The sequence below is a fragment of the Panulirus ornatus genome, chromosome 51 (assembly GCF_036320965.1).
Source record: "Panulirus ornatus isolate Po-2019 chromosome 51, ASM3632096v1, whole genome shotgun sequence".
Taxonomy (NCBI): Eukaryota; Metazoa; Arthropoda; class Malacostraca; order Decapoda; family Palinuridae; genus Panulirus; species Panulirus ornatus.
The window spans coordinates 5,442,835-5,458,986 of record NC_092274.1 but is presented as its reverse complement, the minus strand read 5'-3'; the positions used below and the strand labels follow the sequence as shown (position 1 = coordinate 5,458,986).

At 40.8% G+C, this 16,152-nt stretch overlaps 1 protein-coding gene across 3 annotated transcripts in view; it reads left to right on the top strand.

Annotated features, from left to right (window-relative positions):
* Window positions 1–16,152, top strand: part of LOC139764870 (uncharacterized) — a 74,527-nt gene that overhangs the window by 22,126 nt on the left and 36,249 nt on the right. For all 3 annotated transcript variants that reach the window (XM_071691899.1, XM_071691898.1, XM_071691901.1), the window contains exons 8-12: window positions 2,275–2,382; window positions 5,017–5,100; window positions 7,076–7,204; window positions 8,286–8,402; window positions 11,406–11,533. In XM_071691899.1, coding sequence (XP_071548000.1) covers window positions 2,275–2,382; window positions 5,017–5,100; window positions 7,076–7,204; window positions 8,286–8,402; window positions 11,406–11,533 — 566 coding nt within the window. The remainder of the gene's footprint in view (window positions 1–2,274; window positions 2,383–5,016; window positions 5,101–7,075; window positions 7,205–8,285; window positions 8,403–11,405; window positions 11,534–16,152) is intronic.

Sequence of the window (16,152 nt, the reverse complement as noted above, 5' to 3'; positions counted from 1 at the left end):
GGAGGAAAGTTGTTAGAAGCAGTGAAAAGCTTTTATCGAGGATGTAAGGCATGTGTACGTGTAGGAAGAGAGGAAAGTGATTGGTTCTCAGTGAATGTAGGTTTGCGGCAGGGGTGTGTGATGTCTCCATGGTTGTTTAATTTGTTTATGGATGGGGTTGTTAGGGAGGTAAATGCAAGAGTTTTGGAAAGAGGGGCAAGTATGAAGTCTGTTGGGGATGAGAGAGCTTGGGAAGTGAGTCAGTTGTTGTTCGCTGATGATACAGCGCTGGTGGCTGATTCATGTGAGAAACTGCAGAAGCTGGTGACTGAGTTTGGTAAAGTGTGTGGAAGAAGAAAGTTAAGAGTAAATGTGAATAAGAGCAAGGTTATTAGGTACAGTAGGGTTGAGGGTCAAGTCAATTGGGAGGTGAGTTTGAATGGAGAAAAACTGGAGGAAGTGAAGTGTTTTAGATATCTGGGAGTGGATCTGGCAGCGGATGGAACCATGGAAGCGGAAGTGGATCATAGGGTGGGGGAGGGGGCGAAAATTCTGGGGGCCTTGAAGAATGTGTGGAAGTCGAGAACATTATCTCGGAAAGCAAAAATGGGTATGTTTGAAGGAATAGTGGTTCCAACAATGTTGTATGGTTGCGAGGCGTGGGCTATGGATAGATTTGTGCGTAGGAGGATGGAGGTGCTGGAAATGAGATGTTTGAGGACAATGTGTGGTGTGAGGTGGTTTGATCGAGTGAGTAACTTAAGGGTAAGAGAGATGTGTGGAAATAAAAAGAGCGTGGTTGAGAGAGCAGAAGAGGGTGTTTTGAAGTGGTTTGGGCACATGGAGAGAATGAGTGAGGAAAGATTGACCAAGAGGATATATGTGTCGGAGGTGGAGGGAATGAGGAGAAGAGGGAGACCAAATTGGAGGTGGAAAGATGGAGTGAAAAAGATTTTGTGTGATCGGGGCCTGAACATGCAGGAGGGTGAAAGGAGGGCAAGGAATAGAGTGAATTGGAGCGATGTGGTATACCGGGGTTGACGTGCTGTCAGTGGATTGAATCAAGGCATGTGAAGCGTCTGGGGTAAACCATGGAAAGCTGTATAGTTATGTATATTTGCGTGTGTGGACATATGTATGTACATGTGTATGGGGGGGGGTTGGGCCATTTCTTTCGTCTGTTTCCTTGCGCTACCTCGCAAACGCGGGAGACAGCGACAAAGTATAATAAAAAAAAATATAATAATGTACATATACATTTTAATGTATACTTGCATCTACATACATAGGCATATACATATATACACATGTATATATTCATACTTACTGCCTTCATCCATGCCCGTCGCCACCCTGCCACACAGAAAATAGCACCCCTCCAAGTGAGGTAGCACCAGGAAAAGACAAAAAGGCCACATTTGTTTACACTCGGCCTCTAGCTGTCATGTTTAATGCACTGAAACCACAGCTCCCTTTCCACACCCAGGCCCCACAGACTTTTCCATGGTTTACCCCAGATGCTTCACATGCCCTGGTTCAATCCATTGACAGCACATTGATCCCGGTATACCACATCATTCCAATTCACTCCATTCCTTGCGCGTCTCTCACCCTCCTTTATGTTCAGGCCCTGATCGCTCATAATCTTTTTCACTCCACGTTCCACCTCCAAATTGGCCTCCCGCTTCTCCTTGTTCCCCCCCACCTCTGACACGTATATCCTCTTTGTCAGTCTTTCCTCATTCTTTCTCTCCATGTGTCCAAACCATTTCAACACACCCCCTTCTGCTTTCTCAACCACACTCTTTTTATTACCACATATCTCTTTTATCCTTTCATTACTTATTCAATCCAACCACCTCACACCACATATTGTCCTCAAACATTTCTTTCCAACACATCCACCCTCCTCCGTACATCCCTATCTATAGCCCATGCCTCGCAACCATATAACATTGTTGGAACCCCTATTCCTTCAAACATGCCCATTTTTGCCCTCCGAGACAATGTACTTGGTAATATTATATGCAGTAATACACCACCTAGATTTAAGGTTGTAAGCATCATCATGAATGCCAATTCATGGAGATGGAATCTCTAACTTCAGCTCACCTATTAGTCACCATGTTTGACTCACGTCATACATTAAGCATGTTATTCCTTATCATGAAAAAGACTGAACTGATTAGTTTTTCTTTTTTCATTCTTACTATATTCCATTTTGAAACTGCATGTTTACCTCACATATGTGAATAAGAGCATGAAAATTGAGAATAAACGATTACTGTCTGGCAGTTTGATGGTCATCGCAGCTCTGAGGAATGCCGACTTCAGTGGGAGAACCTTCTTCACCCATCCATCAATCGTATGGCTTGGACGGAGGAGGAGGATATTACAATTCAGGTTTGTATCTGACATATAACTTAGACAGGACCACTTTGATATATTCAAACATTTGTACACTTGTGCTTTCTAGTTGATGTTGATTGATTTTACCTGCTTTTGTTTACACTGAAATTAAAAAGTCAACTTAAATGAGACTATCGCTGTCAATTGACAGAAGTTAGTACAGTCTTGTCGTGAAACTTCTCTCTGGTAAACTGAATGTTTTGGTGATAACATACTGGGGAAATATATGTTCAATATCAATTTGGAGCTGAGTATAATCTTTGCATTTACCACTTTGGAAGGTAGGTTACTCCAGTGCTAAACCATTATACAAGTGAAAAACTTTGTCTACCTTGCTATTAGATCTATGTATCTGTTTATATTTCTGATACCTGTTCCCTCTGGGAGCTTCTTCAAGTGGGGTTGCCATGGTAAGTCTCCAAAACTGGTGAAGTCCAGTGCTTCTGCCGTAACAGACCACTGACAGAGGGCAACTGTACATTATTTTTGCAGAGGCTTCTACTTAATGTTCCTTTTATCTTGCCTAATGTTCCAACCTACTACAATCTATCTATCTGTCTATCTATATCTTTGATGCCTGTTCCCTTCAGGATTTCCCTCAATGGGATGGCTGTGGCAAACATCTTTCCATAGAGGGTGAACTCCAGTGCCTCTTATCCTGTAGTGCCTCACCCTTAATGAGCCACTGACAGAGGTCAACTATAGCACAATGCTTTTAGGTGCTTGTACTTATTGTTCCAACCTACTACTATCAAATGCTCCCAGTTAATGTTCTTACCTACAACTTCTACCTAATGTTTCTCCTACCTATGTCTTCAATTTGTTGTTCGTACCTACTTTCTCTATCTGTTGCTGCTGCCATTTTGCCAAAAGGCAGGGATAGCAAATAGCACTCACCGCATGAAAGGCTAGAGTTACGAAGAATTAGTTGTGTGAGTTAAGTGTTATGTTTGACATGGATTGTATGTTTGTAAACAGAAATTCAGCAGTCCATACATGGGTGAGGGAGAAAGAAAAGACAGCTTCGTGGGTCTGAGGAATGCACATTGACAACCACTACGCAACCGTTACTAACCCTCTCGGTACCCATGCGGATTGTATCGGTGATATACCTCCCTGGTCGGTGGCTGCCTTCCATCTGCTACTTATATTTCCTTCCTTTTTTTTATTCATGCCATTGATTCTGGTAATTTTTGGTATAATTTATGAAATTCAGCCTAAGCAAATGTAAAGTAATGAGGATGGGAGAAAGTGAGATGAGGCTTTAATTCAGCAGGGTTCTGTGTGTGAGAAGAACCTCAGAGTTGACAATGTCCCTAACCTATTACCATTGATTCATATTAGGAGAATAGTAAAGGAGACAAACTGTCTTTTGGCAAATGTAAGAACAGTTTTCAAGTATAAGGAAAAGGAAATACATAGCATGCTATTAATATTGTACATAAGGCCAGAATTAGGATATGCTCCTCAAGTTTGGTTACCACTCCCAAAGAAGCACAAAGAGCTGATGGATAAGGTTCAGAGAAGGGCAACAAAGATGATACCAGGAGTAAGAGAGGTAAGTTATAGGGAAAGGATAAAGGCTTGTACAGATGTTTCCCGACTTACAATGATTTGACTTACGATTTTTTTTTACTTTACAATGGTGTGATAGCATTAAGCATTCAGCAGAAACCTTACTTTGAATTTTGATCTTTTCCTGGGCTAGCGATATGCGGTACAATACTCTCTTGCTGTGAAGCGGCAGCGAGCTGCAGCTTCCAGTCAGCCACGTGATCACAAGTGTAAACAGCCGTATTAATTGTATTTTCGACTTACAGTATGTTCAACTTACAATGGATTATTGGAACATAACCCTGTTGTAAATCGGGGATCATATATAGTTAGTCGGCAGCCAGCGATTAGAGGTATATTACCATTACTACCCACCTGGTTATTGGGAGGGTTAGTGATGGCTATGCAGTGAGCCACCACTTCATTGGTTGCCAAGTTGCAGTTCTCTGACCCAGGTAGCTGTCTCCTTTCTGCTTCACCCACATGTGGACAAATGGCATTCCATCCTCAAACTATCACACATAACACTTGACAACACCGGACTCACATACCATTCTTTGTAACTAGATTTTCCTGTGGTTAGTGCTTTGCGCTATCCCTGCCTTTTGGTAAAATGATAGGAGTAATAGATAGAAGTATTAGGTAGAAAATTTATGCAGGAGCATTAGGGGGAAATAGTAGGCAGGAGCATTAGGTAAAAGAAGTCAGTAGGAACATTAGGTAGGAGCCTCTGCCAGTGGTTTGTTAAGGGTGAGGCACTAAAGGCTAAGAAGTGGCACTGAAATTCACTATTTATGGAAACTATTGTTGTGGCCATCCCCTTGAGGGAGTTCCAGGAGGGAATAGGCTTAAGAGTTGTAGATAGATAGGTTAAAGACTTTGAATTTGCCTACTTTCAGTATTTTTTAAGACACCCTTAAGGTGAAATTTTGTTGTACAATGATAACCTTTTGGAGTTTCTCTTTATGATAGTGTTCCCTGTTACATATGAAAGAATGTCAAATATGAATGTGTTCTGTATGTTAAAGAAATTATCACGTATTAATTTAAAATTTATTCTGCAATCTTTGTTAGGAAATGGTGTTGACCAGCAGATCCAGAATTCCAGATTGGGAAGCAATAGCTAAGCATTTGAAAACCAATCGTACAGCCTTCCTGGTAAGTGAAACTTAGTATAACTTTGTTAGAGTATCTTGTCTTTTTGGAAAGGTTATTTATTGTTAATTCTTTCTTTAAGTTACAATCAGCTATTTAGAAAGCTCTTGCTTAGTGTTGAATGAATACTTATTTTTGTGCTTAAGGATTCCCTTATATGGGGCTTCAGCAATCTCTGGGAGCTGACCAGTTACACAGGCTGTGGGATCACAGATCAGGAAGTGTGGTAATGTGCTTGAGATTGAGTGTAGAACGACAAAAGGTAAGAGCAAATGACTAGAGGGGAGTGGTTGAGGAATGGGATGTATTTAGGGAAGCAGTGATGGCTTGCACAAAAGATGCATGTGGCCAGAAAACGGTGGGAGGTGGGCAGATTAGAAAGGGTAGTGAGTGGTGGGATGAAGAAGTAAGGTTGTTAGTGAAAGAAAAAAGAGAGGTGTTTGGACGATACTTGCAGGAAGTAGTGCAGATGACTGGTAGATGTATAAAAGAAGGAGGCAGGAGGTCAAGAAAAAGGTGCAAGAGTTGAAAAAGAGGGCAAATGAGAGTTGGGGTGCGAGAGTATCATTTAATTTTAGGAAGAATAAAAAGATGTTTTGGAAGGAGGTAAATAACATGCATAAGACAAGAGAACAAATGGGAACATCGGTAAAGGGGGAAAGTGGGGATGTAGTAACTGGTAGTGATGAAATGAGAAGGCGATGGAGTGAGTATTTTGAAGGTTTGTTAAATGTGTTGAATGATAGAGTGGCAGATATAGGGTGTTTTGGTTGGGGTGGTGTACAAAGTGAGAGGGTCAGAGAGAATGGCTTGGTAAACAGAGAAGAGGTAGTGAAACCTTTGCAGAAGATGAAATCTGGCAAGGTGGCAGGATTGGATGGTGTGTATGGATCATGGTGAAGTGCCTGAGGATTGGTGGAATGCTTGCATAATGCCATTTGTACAAAGGCAAAGGGGCTAAAGTTGAGTGTTCAAACTACAGAGGCATAAGTTTGTAGAGTATTCTTGGAAAATTATATGGGAGGGTATTGATAGGTTGAAGGCATATACCGAGCATCAGAATGGGGAAGGCAGTGTGATTTCAGAAGTGGTAAAGGAAGTGTGGATCAGGTGTTTGCTTTGAAGAATGTATGTGAGAAATACTTCAAAAAACAGATGGATTTGTACGTAGTATGTATGTATCTGGAGAAGACATATAATAGGGTTGATAGAGATGCTTTTTGGAAGGTTTTAAGGGTATATGGTGTGGGAGGTAAGTTGTTAGAAGCAGTGAAAAGTTTTTACCAAGGGTGTAAGGCATGTGTATGAGTAGGAAGAGAGGAGAGTGACTGGTTCCCAGTGAATGTTGGTTTGTGGCATGGGTGTGTCATGTCCCCATGGTTGTTTAATATGTTTATGGATAGGGAGGTAAATGCAAGAGTTTTGGAGAGAGGGGCAAGTATGCAGTCTGTTTTAGATGAGAGGGCCTCCAAGTGAGTCATTTGTTCGCCAATGATACAGCCCTAGTGGCTGATTCAGGTGAGAGACTGCAGGGGTTGGTGACTGAGTTAAGTGTCTCCTTATCGCACATCACACTTGACAATTAACTAATGCAGCTCATTCTTTGTAACTAGATTTTCCTGTGGTGAATGCTATGTTCTATCCTTGCCTTTTGGTAAAATGATGGGAACAATAGATAGAACTACTAGGTAGGAGCCTCTGCCGGTGCCCTTTGAGAGAGTTTCAGAAGGGAACAGGTGTTAGAGATATATATAGATAGACAGATAAATATAAGTTAGGAGTTTGGATATATTAGTTTTTGTGAATTTGAGTGAATTAAAACAGGAATCAACTTGAGATTTAGGCTTGGAGAATAGCCATGTTGCTTTGTAAGTCAGGAACTACTGATTTAGGATTTAAGGTGAGGTGAAGGTTTGGAGGATGGGGATGTAGATAGAAAGTGTATTCCTGTGACTTAACAGGTACTCCCTTTCTCCAGGTGATGCAGCGCTGGGTATCTTTCATTGACCCAACGTTGAACCCTGCGAAATGGACTCCAGAAGCTACACAGAAACTCATTGACACTGTCAGCATGCTACGAATTGGAACTCACATCCCTTGGGCACAGGTCTGTATCTGCATTTACTGTCTCTGTTGTTGAACAGCAAACCCACAAGCCATTTATTCTTAGTACGAGGCATTGTAGGAGGTTGTATTCTGCAATTCATTCATACTCATAATTCTTCTACCGCATCTTCCCCAAGCATTTTTTATCTGAAAATTCCTCTTTCTGATCATTTCACTGTGTATTTATCAGTCTTCTTTGGAGTCTGCCTACCATCCTTGTACCATCTACTTTACTATTATATATTTTGTTTGACCAGTCTGTTGTCTTCCATATGGTCTGCATGACCATGCCATCCTTAAAGATGTTTTATCCATGTTCATTTGTAATAATTTCTTGACATTCAGAACCTTCTTGAAATTCAACTGGCATCTCATGGACCTTGAGAGACCGAATTGGAGATGGAAGGATGGAGCAGAAAAGGTTTTGAGTGCATGGAGCATTTATAGGATAGGGTAAATAGGAGTAACGTACTGTCATTGGACTGAGCTATGGCATGTGAAGCAGGCAAGGGAAACCACAGAAAGGTCTTTGGGGTCTGGTTGTGTATAGGAGGTTGTGCTTTTGGTGCATAACACATGACAACTACAGAGTGGTTGTGAGCAATTGAGGCCATTTCTTTGTTTCTTGCTCTTTGCTAATTTGAGAAATGAGGAACAAGTATGAAAAAGGAAAAGAAATTTTTATTTTGATGAATTTTTGAAAGAAGCGAAATTATAGCATCCTAAATGAATAGTTTTGATTGTTTTATAACTTAAAGGAAGCTAGGATATATAATTGTATATGAATTGTTTTAAGATTGTATATATCTTTTCCATATTAAAGAATTGGCTTGATAACCTTTAGGGTACAAATTACAATTATTCAGTCAGTTTATTTTTAATCATTTTGACATACTGGAGTATTTGTTTCGACTCTCTACCCTTTCAAGTTTTTGTCAGTGACCATAACTTAGTACTTTTCAAAAGACAGGTTTTTTTCACTTTCAAAATTTGTAAATACTTTCCCTTGACTTCTTTTTTCTTTTGATCTCAATTTCAATGTGAAGGCACCCCACATAAATATTGTTTTTTCTCATTTCAAGGTCCACCAACACATGGTGGGATTCAGCCGCCCCCAGGTTCAAAGCCGATGGAGGCAAATCAACCCTGAACAGTCTAAAGGGCCGTTCACTGTTGAAGAGGACTTCATACTCATCAAGGTAAAGACCAAGTTCTAAAAACATGAATGTCATGTTGCCAGGAAGGGATGCATAACATCGTTTTTGGATCATGTCCAGTTTGCAGTCAAATATGTATGAAGATCAAAGAAATGTATTACATTTTGTGTGTGTTTACCTATTTGCCCTTTGAGGGAGGGAGGGGGAATTCTGCATTTATAGGGCCCAATTGCTTGCTCTTTATCAACTATCATAAAACTCTAAAGGTTATATGCTGTCCACATTCTCAGTTTCATGACTTAGTTTATTCCATTCATTGAGTGCTCTTATAATAGGTAGTAGTTGGTAGGCAATCAACGACTAGGGAGGTATATTACCAGTACTACCTTCTTGAGTATCAGGAGGGTTAGTGACATCTGCTTGGTGAGTTAGCGCTTTAGTGGTTGTCAAGTTGCATTTCTGACACAGGTAGCTGTCTTTCCTTCCTGCCTCACTAACATGCAGACTACTGGCATTCTGTCTACAAACATACTATCTCTCATTATATGAAACACTTGATAACACTGAACTCATGCAGCTCATCTATGTTTTTTTTTTTTTTTTTTTTTTTATACTTTGTCGCTGTCTCCCGCGTTTGCGAGGTAGAGCAAGGAAACAGACGAAAGAAATGGCCCAACCCCCCCCCCCCCCCCATACACATGTACATACACACGTCCACACACGCAAATATACATACCTACACAGCTTTCCATGGTTTACCCCAGACGCTTCACATGCCTTGATTCAATCCACTGACAGCACGTCAACCCCTGTATACCACATCGCTCCAATTCACTCTATTCCTTGCCCTACTTTCACCCTCCTGCATGTTCAGGCCCCGATCACACAAAATCTTTTTCACTCCATCTTTCCACCTCCAATTTGGTCTCCCTCTTCTCCTCGTTCCCTCCACCTCCGACACATATATCCTCTTGGTCAATCTTTCCTCACTCATTCTCTCCATGTGCCCAAACCATTTCAAAACACCCTCTTCTGCTCTCTCAACCACGCTCTTTTTATTTCCACACATCTCTCTTACCCTTACGTTACTTACTCGATCAAACCACCTCACACCACACATTGTCCTCAAACATCTCATTTCCAGCACATCCATCCTCCTGCGCACAACTCTATCCATAGCCCATGCCTCGCAACCATACAACATTGTTGGAACCACTATTCCTTCAAACATACCCATTTTTGCTTTCCGAGATAATGTTCTCGACTTCCACACATTTTTCAAGGCTCCCAAAATTTTCGCCCCCTCCCCCACCCTATGTAAATATAGATTTTCCTGCAGAGCATTATGTTAGCCCTGCCTTTTAGCAAAATGGTAGGAGCAGTAGATAGAATTAGTAGTTAGGAAGATTTAGGCAGGAGCATTAGGTCGTAACATTAAGTACAAGTAGTAGGTAGAAGCATTGGATAGAAATAGTCATTAGGAATATTAGATAGGAGCCTCTGCAAACACTGTGCTAAACTTGCCTTCTGCTAGTGGCCTGTTAAGGGTGAGGCATAAAGGCTAAGAAGCAGCATTGGAGTTCTTTAGTTTTGGAGATTCTGTTGCTGTTGCCACCCCTTTGAGGGAGTTCCAATTGGAACAGGTGTCAGAGATATAGATAGATAGATAGAGTGCTCTTTGACTGCAGCAGTACATTTTTTATATCTTTTCTAATGTTTCTCACTTATTTTGATGTCATTGCTTCAAATTGTTCTATCTTTGCATCTTCCAGTAGCTGTTCATGGTTAACATCATAAGAAAACCTTTAAAGGTTGTAACCAGGTCTTTTTATGCTATGGTGAAAAAATTTTATGGCCTTGAACCTATCCTGGGAATTCAGCTTTCTTGATTTTGGTACCATCTTGTGTGTGTGTGTAATTAATTACCTGTCTATAATGTATGGGGAGGACACCTAGACTTGGACTCTTGAACTTTTCCTCTTTTCATTCAGCTTTTTAAACAGATTATTCCATTCAACCAGTACTCCTATACAGGGGTTTCCCCACAGATTGATGGGATTATGATATTGGAGATATTTTTCTTTTTCTTTTTAGCAAAATGTTGTTTATGGTTGATTGAAACCTGTGTAATTGTGTGTGTGTGTGGGTTGGATATATCCGACCAAAAATATCCCCATCTAGCTCTTATGTATGGATTATCTCCAAAACATTTGTGCTTTCTACACTTTGTAATGATGTAGTTTAGACTGTCTGTTTCAGGAATTTTTTCCATGTCAAAGGTGAATTGTACATTATTTTTTAATTACTGAAAATGCTAGTGTTAGGGCTTGAGGTGATGGTGAAGTGGTATGGGGATTACTGGGAGGGAGAGGTAGGATATTAGGCTTGTCTATGTTACCATTTGAATTATCTGACTAAGCAACTGCTACAATTAAAGACGGAGATGTTTACCGTGGTCAAATAAAGATACCATCTGATATTTGGTGCATGGTGTGCCTTTTCCTTTTTTTTGTAAATTTTTTTGCAGATGTTGAGTATCTGTGAGCATTGCAGAGAATACAGAACATATTCATGATCATGATCCATGTCATTGATGAGGGCCATAACATTGTATAAATAGAAATATTTAATCAAACACTGAAGATAAACCCTTAGTTGTGAACCTGTCTGTGGTCAAGGATGTACAGTTACCAGTATCTTCCTTTTCATCTTGGAGATTTTTTAGTAGTTGTACCATTATGCTCTTGAAAAAGATTGTCAAAACCAGTTGAGAAGAATAAATTCCTGACTTGCTTATGTCTCTTGTTCCTACCTTTTATATATTTGTCTGTCATTGTATTGTCGTGTAAGTAACTCCAAGGAATTTCTGGATATGATTATGGGAAATGAAACCTGTGTTCACTGAATAGATGGAGTTGAAGGAATTTATTGTTTTGGTTAGTCTAAGGAAAATTTAATGGTCACATTTAGTAAAACTATTCAGTAAACAAGTTGAAAATCTTACTGAATTATGATATTGAATTATGACATTTTTCTTTCTTTTAGGGTCTGCACATGTTTGGACTAAATTTTGCCAACATTGCCCATTTTATGCCTGGTCGTAACATTGTCCAGGTACGGGAGAGGTACAAGCGAACCATCTTGCCAGGCTTAACCACTAGACCATGGTCAAGGTGAGGATATTCTTTGTTATGACCTTCCTAGGTGATGTAATGTGTCTTAGTGTACACTGTTTGGCTTATGTAGTACCACTGTGTTTTCTATATATCTTAAAAGAATTCTGCTATCTCCAGTAGTATGGAAGGGTGTTACAGAGTATGGATAGAATGGACCAAAAATATTGTTGGTGAAAGGAAAGATTGGGATTGTGAAATATGCATGGATATGTAAATATTGTAAGAAATGTAAGAATGTAAGAAAGTAAATTCTCGATTAATATGGGTAAAATTGAAAGTTGATGGAGAGAGGTGGGTGATTATTGGTGCATATGCACCTGGGCATGAGAAGAAAGATCATGAGAGGCAAGTGTTTTGGGAGCAGCTAAATGAGTGTGTTAGCGGTTTTGATGCACGAGACCAGGTTATAGTGATGGGTGATTTGAATGCAAAGGTGAGTAATGTGGCAGTTGAGGGAATAATTGGTATGCATGGGGTGTTCAGTGTTGTAAATGGAAATGGTGAAGAGCTTGTAGATTTATGTGCTGAAAAAGGACTGATGATTGGGAATACCTGGTTTAAAAAGCGAGATATACATAAGTATACTTATGTAAGTAGGAGAGATGGCCAGAGAGCGTTATTGGATTACGTGTTAATTGACAGGCGTGCGAAAGAGAGACTTTTGGATGTTAATGTGCTGAGAGGTGCAACTGGAGGGATGTCTGATCATTATCTTGTGGAGGCTAAGGTGAAGATTAGTATGGGTTTTCAGAAAAGAGGAGTGAATGTTGGGGTGAAGAAGGTGGTGAGAGTAAGTGAGCTTGGGAAGGAGACCTGTGTGGGGAAGTACCAGGAGAGACTGTGTACAGAATGGAAAAAGGTGAGAACAATGGAAGTAAGGGGAGTCGGGGAGGAATGGGATGTATTTAGGGAATCAGTGATGGATTGCGCAAAAGATGCTTGTGGCATGAGAAGAGTGGGAGGTGGGCTGTTTAGAAAGGGTAGTGTGTGGTGGGATGAAGAAGTAAGAGTATTAGTGAAAGAGAAGAGAGAGGCATTTGGACGATTTTTGCAGGGAAAAAATGCAATTGAGTGGGAGAAGTATAAAAGAAAGAGACAGGAGGTCAAGAGAAAGGTGCAAGAGGTGAAAAAAAGGGCAAATGAGAGTTGGGGTGAGAGACTATCAGTAAATTTTAGGGAGAATAAAAAGATGTTCTGGAAGGAGGTAAATAGGGTGCGTAAGACAAGGGAGCAAATGGGAACTTCAGTGAAGGGCGTAAATGGGGAGGTGATAACAAGTAGCGGTGATGTGAGAAGGAGATGGAACGAGTATTTTGAAGGTTTGTTGAATGTGTCTGATGACAGAGTGGCAGATATAGGGTGTTTTGGTCGAGGTGGTGTGCAAAGTGAGAGGGTTAGGGAAAATGATTTGGTAAACAGAGAAGAGGTAGTAAAAGCTTTGCGGAAGATGAAAGCCGGCAAGGCAGCAGGTTTGGATGGTATTGCAGTGGAATTTATTAAGAAAGGGGGTGACTGTATTGTTGACTGGTTGGTAAGGTTATTTAATGTATGTATGACTCATGGTGAGGTGCCTGAGGATTGGCGGAATGCGTGCATAGTGCCATTGTACAAAGGCAAAGGGGATAAGAGTGAGTGCTCAAATTACAGAGGTATAAGTTTGTTGAGTATTCCTGGTAAATTATATGGGAGGGTATTGATTGAGAGGGTGAAGGCATGTACAGAGCATCAGATTGGGGAAGAGCAGTGCGGTTTCAGAAGTGGTAGAGGATGTGTGGATCAGGTGTTTGCTTTGAAGAATGTATGTGAGAAATACTTAGAAAAGCAAAGGGATTTGTATGTAGCATTTATGGATCTGGAGAAGGCATATGATAGAGTTGATAGAGATGCTCTGTGGAAGGTATTAAGAATATATGGTGTGGGAGGCAAGTTGTTAGAAGCAGTGAAAAGTTTTTATCGAGGATGTAAGGCATGTGTACGTGTAGGAAGAGAGGAAAGTGATTGGTTCTCAGTGAATGTAGGTTTGCGGCAGGGGTGTGTGATGTCTCCATGGTTGTTTAATTTGTTTATGGATGGGGTTGTAAAGGAGGTAAATGCAAGAGTCCTGGAAAGAGGGGCAAGTATGAAGTCTGTTGGGGATGAGAGAGCTTGGGAAGTGAGTCAATTGTTGTTCGCTGATGATACAGCGCTGGTGGCTGATTCATGTGAGAAACTGCAGAAGCTGGTGACTGAGTTTGGTAAAGTGTGTGGAAGAAGAAAGTTGAGAGTAAATGTGAATAAGAGCAAGGTTATTAGGTACAGTAGGGGTGAGGGTCAAGTCAATTGGGAGGTGAGTTTGAATGGAGAAAAACTGGAGGAAGTGAAGTGTTTTAGATATCTGGGAGTGGATCTGTCAGCGGATGGAACCATGGAAGCGGAAGTGGATCATAGGGTGGGGGAGGGGGCGAAAATTTTGGGAGCCTTGAAAAATGTGTGGAAGTCGAGAACATTATCTCGGAAAGCAAAAATGGGTATGTTTGAGGGAATAGTGGTACCAACAATGCTGTATGGTTGCGAGGCGTGGGCTATGGATAGAGATGTGCGCAGGAGGATGGATGTGCTGGAAATGAGATGTTTGAGGACAATGTGTGGTGTGAGGTGGTTTGAGCGAGTAAGTAACGTAAGGGTAAGAGAGATGTGTGGAAATAAAAAGAGCGTGGTTGAGAGAGCAGAAGAGGGTGTTTTGAAATGGTTTGGGCACATGGAGAGAATGAGTGAGGAGAGATTGACCAAGAGGATATATGTGTCGGAGGTGGAGGGAACGAGGAGAAGAGGGAGACCAAATTGGAGGTGGAAAGATGGAGTGAAAAAGATTTTGTGTGATCGGGGCCTGAACATGCAGGAGGGTGAAAGGAGGGCAAGAAATAGAGTGAATTGGAGTCATGTGGTATACAGGGGTTGACGTGCTGTCAGTGGATTGAAGCAAGGCATGTGAAGCGTCTGGGGTAAACCATGGAAAGCTGTGTAGGTATGTATATTTGCGTGTGTGGACGTGTGTATGTACATGTGTATGGGGGGGGGGGGCCATTTCTTTCGTCTGTTTCCTTGCGCTACCTCGCAAACGCGGGAGACAGCGACAAAGTATAAAAAAAAAAAAAAAAAAAAAAAATGTAAATATGAAGACTGTATGAGGTAAGGATGAAATGAAGATTTTCTGAAGTAATTGGAATTACTATAAATGGTTTAGAGAATGAGAGAAACATGGTCGTATTGGATGATATGAATGCGAAAGTGGGATGTAATGGAGTTGGTGAGATAGTTGGTAAATGGGGAATGTCTGGAGTAAATGAGAATGGAAGCTATCTTGTGGATGTTTGTGCTGAAAGGGGTGTATTCCTTGCAAACACCATTTTTTAGCACAAGATGATCCACCTATGTACATGAATGAGGAATGACAGAAAAGAAGAGCAAAAGGCTTTGATTGACTGTGTGGCAGTGAATGAAAGGCTGAGAAAGGCTGTGCTGGATGCTAGAGTTGTGAGAGAATTCTTTGGAGACTAACCATTTCGTGGTTCTTTCGGGGATGAGGATTAGGTAGAAATGGAGGTATGTTGTAAGGAAGAATGGAGAGGTAAAAGTGTTGGCAACTGAGAAGATAAATCAGGAAAAACACAAGGTGAAGTATGAAAGGAAGGTAACTGAAAGCTTCAATAGAAGTGCAGTAAATGTAGGAATGCAGTTATGTGTGAATGAGGTGTTTAAAATATTTAGAGAAAATCTATTAAAGGATTAGATGAAATGTATTATTGTTCCTTTATTCATAGGAAACGGTGTGAAGGATATATGTAACAATTATAAGGGGATAAGCTGGTGACTGAGTTTGGAAAAGTGTGTAAAAAGAGAAAGTTGAGAGTAAGTGTGAAGAAGAGCAAGGTTATTAGGTTCAGCAGGGACAAGAAAGTTGGGATATGAGTTTGAATGGAGATAAAATGAGGAATTGAAGTGTTTAGATACCTGGGAATGGACTTTTCAGCAAATGGAACCATGGAAGCGGAAGTGACTCACAGGGTGGGGGAGGGGGTGAAGATTCTGGGAGCGATGAAGAATGTGTGGAAGGAGAGAGCATCATCTCTGAGAGCGAAAAAGGGTATGCTTGAAGGAATAGTAGTTACACTAATAGTGTATGGTTGCAAGGCATGGGCTATAGATAGGCTTGAACAGAGGGTGGATGTGATGGAAATGAAATGTTTGAGGACAATATGTGATGTGAGGTGGTTTGATCGAATAAGTAATGAAAGGGTAAGAGAGATGTGTGGTAATAAAAGGAGTGTAATTGAGAGAGCAGAAGAGGGTGTGTTGAAATGGTTTGGACGTTTTGAGAAAATGAGGGAGGAAAGGTTGACAAAAAGGATGCATGTGTCAGAGGTAAATAGAACAGGAAGTGTGAAACCAAATTGGAGGTGGAAAGATGGAGTGGTAAGAGAGATGAGAGCAAAACTAGGAAAAAGTGGTTTAGAGATGGAGTGTGGCTATGAGATATGGTGGCTAGTGGCAAGCTTGTTTACAAAGAAGGGAGTTGCAGAAGGTTATATGTTTTATGATGTGAGCAAGTGAAGGAGATGGAAGGTGAATGCACTTTA